This window comes from Frankliniella occidentalis, unplaced genomic scaffold, assembly GCF_000697945.3.
Source record: "Frankliniella occidentalis isolate FOCC.00 unplaced genomic scaffold, Focc_3.1 Scaffold176, whole genome shotgun sequence".
Classification (NCBI taxonomy): Eukaryota; Metazoa; Arthropoda; class Insecta; order Thysanoptera; family Thripidae; genus Frankliniella; species Frankliniella occidentalis.
The window spans coordinates 221,851-224,278 of NW_026267302.1; the positions used below are offsets into that span (position 1 = coordinate 221,851).

Below are 2,428 nucleotides of genomic sequence, written 5' to 3' on the forward strand. Positions count from 1 at the left end.
CCCCCTTTCCCGGGTCGCCACGGACCCTCCCCTCCGCTTCTCCCCCCTCCTGGAGAGTGCCGAGTCGGCTTTCCTTCTCCATCCGTAAGCAACAGATAACCAGGGGTCGCTACAAGAATGGGGGAGTGAAATTCCCTGACCCTATCCTACAACTTACGTCTCTGTGAGCAGGTCAAGATAAGCAGTCAGGCTTTTGGGAACACCTCGCCGAGTACCCAAAATGACGCTGCAGGCCGTTTTCCCCAAACACAGCGTTCAATTCCCTGACTTCCCTGACACATTTTGTTCTCCCTGACATTTATTTGCCTGGCAACCCTGACTTGTAGCCCTGATAACGATAGGCGTGGAGCTCAACAGGATTTCTTCAAGAGGACAAACGTTCAAGCCTAACTAAAGTTTTATTCGAAACGAACATGTCAAAATCAACACAAGTACACTGGAAACATCGCGCAAACAACGTAATAAAAAAACAAAACATCAATAGAAGAGAAAGAGAAATGCGGACTGTCTAAAAGTTGAAAAAACTGCATTTTCTGTCCTTCTAGATCCTGTAGCGTTCCCTCCACGAGCCGGCCCGCGCGGCGTCGTCCTCGGTCTTAAACTTCTCGGCCTGACGCAGCATCTCGGCCACCTGGCGCTCCGACATGCGGCCCTCGCTCTGGAACTGGGCGCGCGCCGTCTCGCCCGACAGGCGCTCCTTGGCCGTCACCTTGAGGACGCCGTCCAGGTCGACCTGGAAGGAGGCGTCGATGTCGACGGTGCCCTTCCGGCGCGCGGGGATGGACAGCGTGAGGAAGCCCAGCAGGTGGTTGTCGGCCCAGTTGGCGCGCAGGCCCTGGCACACCTGGTGTGAGGAGAGCGGTTACAAATGAATTTGCCTAAGTACGAGAATAACGTGAACCGCGACTGGTCGAGCACCCCTCACCTTGAACTCGGCCTCCTCCTGGTTGTCCCTCGTCGTCGTGAAGGTCTTGGTCACGGCGGCCGGCAGCGTCGTCCCCCTGGGGATGATGACAGCCATGATGCCGCTGGGGTCCGCGACGCCCAGGCTCAGCGAGGCCACGTCGCGCAGCCGCACGTCCTTGGCGCCCTGCTCGCCCGTCAGCTTGGCCGCCCAGATGGCCGCCCCCTGCGCCACCGCCTCGTCCGGATTCAGAGACTTGACGGGCTCCTTGCCGTTGAAGAAGTCGCGCACCATGGCCTGCACCTTGAGGATGCGGGTCGACCCGCCAACCAGGACCACCTCGTCCACGTCATCCTTCTTGACCTGCAGCAGGAAGGGGCAAAGGAAAGGGTCGTTCATGAAACAGTTTCTTTTTCGGGAGACGGGAGGGAGATCCTGATCCTGCCCACCGACCTTTGCGTCCTTGAGGATGCCGGGCAGCAGTTCGATGGCCTTCTTGAACAGCGGCTGGCACAGCTCCTCGAACAGGCTCCGGGTGATGGTCTTGCGGTAACCCTTCTTAGCCCGGGCGATGTACGCGACCACGTCCGTCTGGGGCTTGGTGCTCAGCTTGCGCTTGGCGATCTCGCAGTCCTGCCGCAGCAGGTGCAACGCCTCCGGGTCGTCGCGCAGGTTGATCTTCATGGTCGCCTTGATGTCCTGTGGGCGGGACAGCGCAGCGGTCACATTGTGGTCACAGACAGGAAAAACACGCGGAAGTAACGCGGGGCAAGCCGCCCGCTGCGCTCATCGCCCACCTTCAGGATGTAGTTGAGCAGGACTCCGTCGAAGTCCTGGCCACCGAGATGCGTGTCGCCGCCGTACGCCAGCAGGCGGAAGTCGTCGCCCTGGCTCATCTTGACGAGGGCGAGGTCGAACGTGCCGCCGCCCAGGTCGAAGATAAGCACCGTGCCCTCCTTGTTCTTGCCGTAGCCGTAGGCCAGGGCTGCCGCGACCGGCTCGTTCAGGAGGCCGATCACCTCCAGCCCAGCCAGCCTGCCTGTGAGAGGATCAGAGAGTTGCTAAAGACTACGGGTCGGTTCTGCATGAACATGCACACACCATACCTCCGCGACGAAGGCGAGAGCGGGGGCATTGGGACAGAGAGATCCACGCAGTACTCACCGGCGGTCTGGGTGGCCTCGCGCTGCGCCTCGCTGAAATAGGCCGGCACCGTGATGACCGCCTTGGAGACGGTCGCCTCCAGGCAGTTGGTCTCGGCAATCGTCTTCATCGCGGCCAGCACCTTTCCCGAGACCACCTCGGGCGCCACCAGCACCGGCATGCCGTCGCGCTCGATTTCGTACTTGGGCGTGCCGCCGTCGTTCCGCACCGTGAACGGCCAGTTGACGAAGTCGCCCTCCGTGTCCACCTCCTCGTACGGGCGGCCGATGAGGCGCTTGGAATCTGTGCACCGGGGGGTAAGGGACTGACTCGCCATTTAGAAATAGGGATTTCAATTTTACGGTATTTTTTATTGGGGGG

The 2,428-nt window shown here is 60.4% G+C and overlaps 2 protein-coding genes across 6 annotated transcripts in view; one reads left to right on the plus strand and one right to left on the minus strand.

The window, feature by feature from the left end:
* LOC113209974 (uncharacterized) overlaps positions 1-2,428 on the plus strand; it is a 16,542-nt gene that overhangs the window by 5,592 nt on the left and 8,522 nt on the right. The gene's annotated exons all lie outside the window — the stretch shown is intronic.
* LOC113209982 (uncharacterized) lies at positions 380-2,350 on the minus strand (the record flags this gene model as incomplete). Its single annotated transcript, XM_052271839.1, is given in 5 exon segments — positions 380-844; positions 926-1,267; positions 1,358-1,603; positions 1,702-1,943; positions 2,069-2,350. Coding segments are annotated over 5 exon segments (1,293 nt in total). The 3' UTR covers positions 380-541.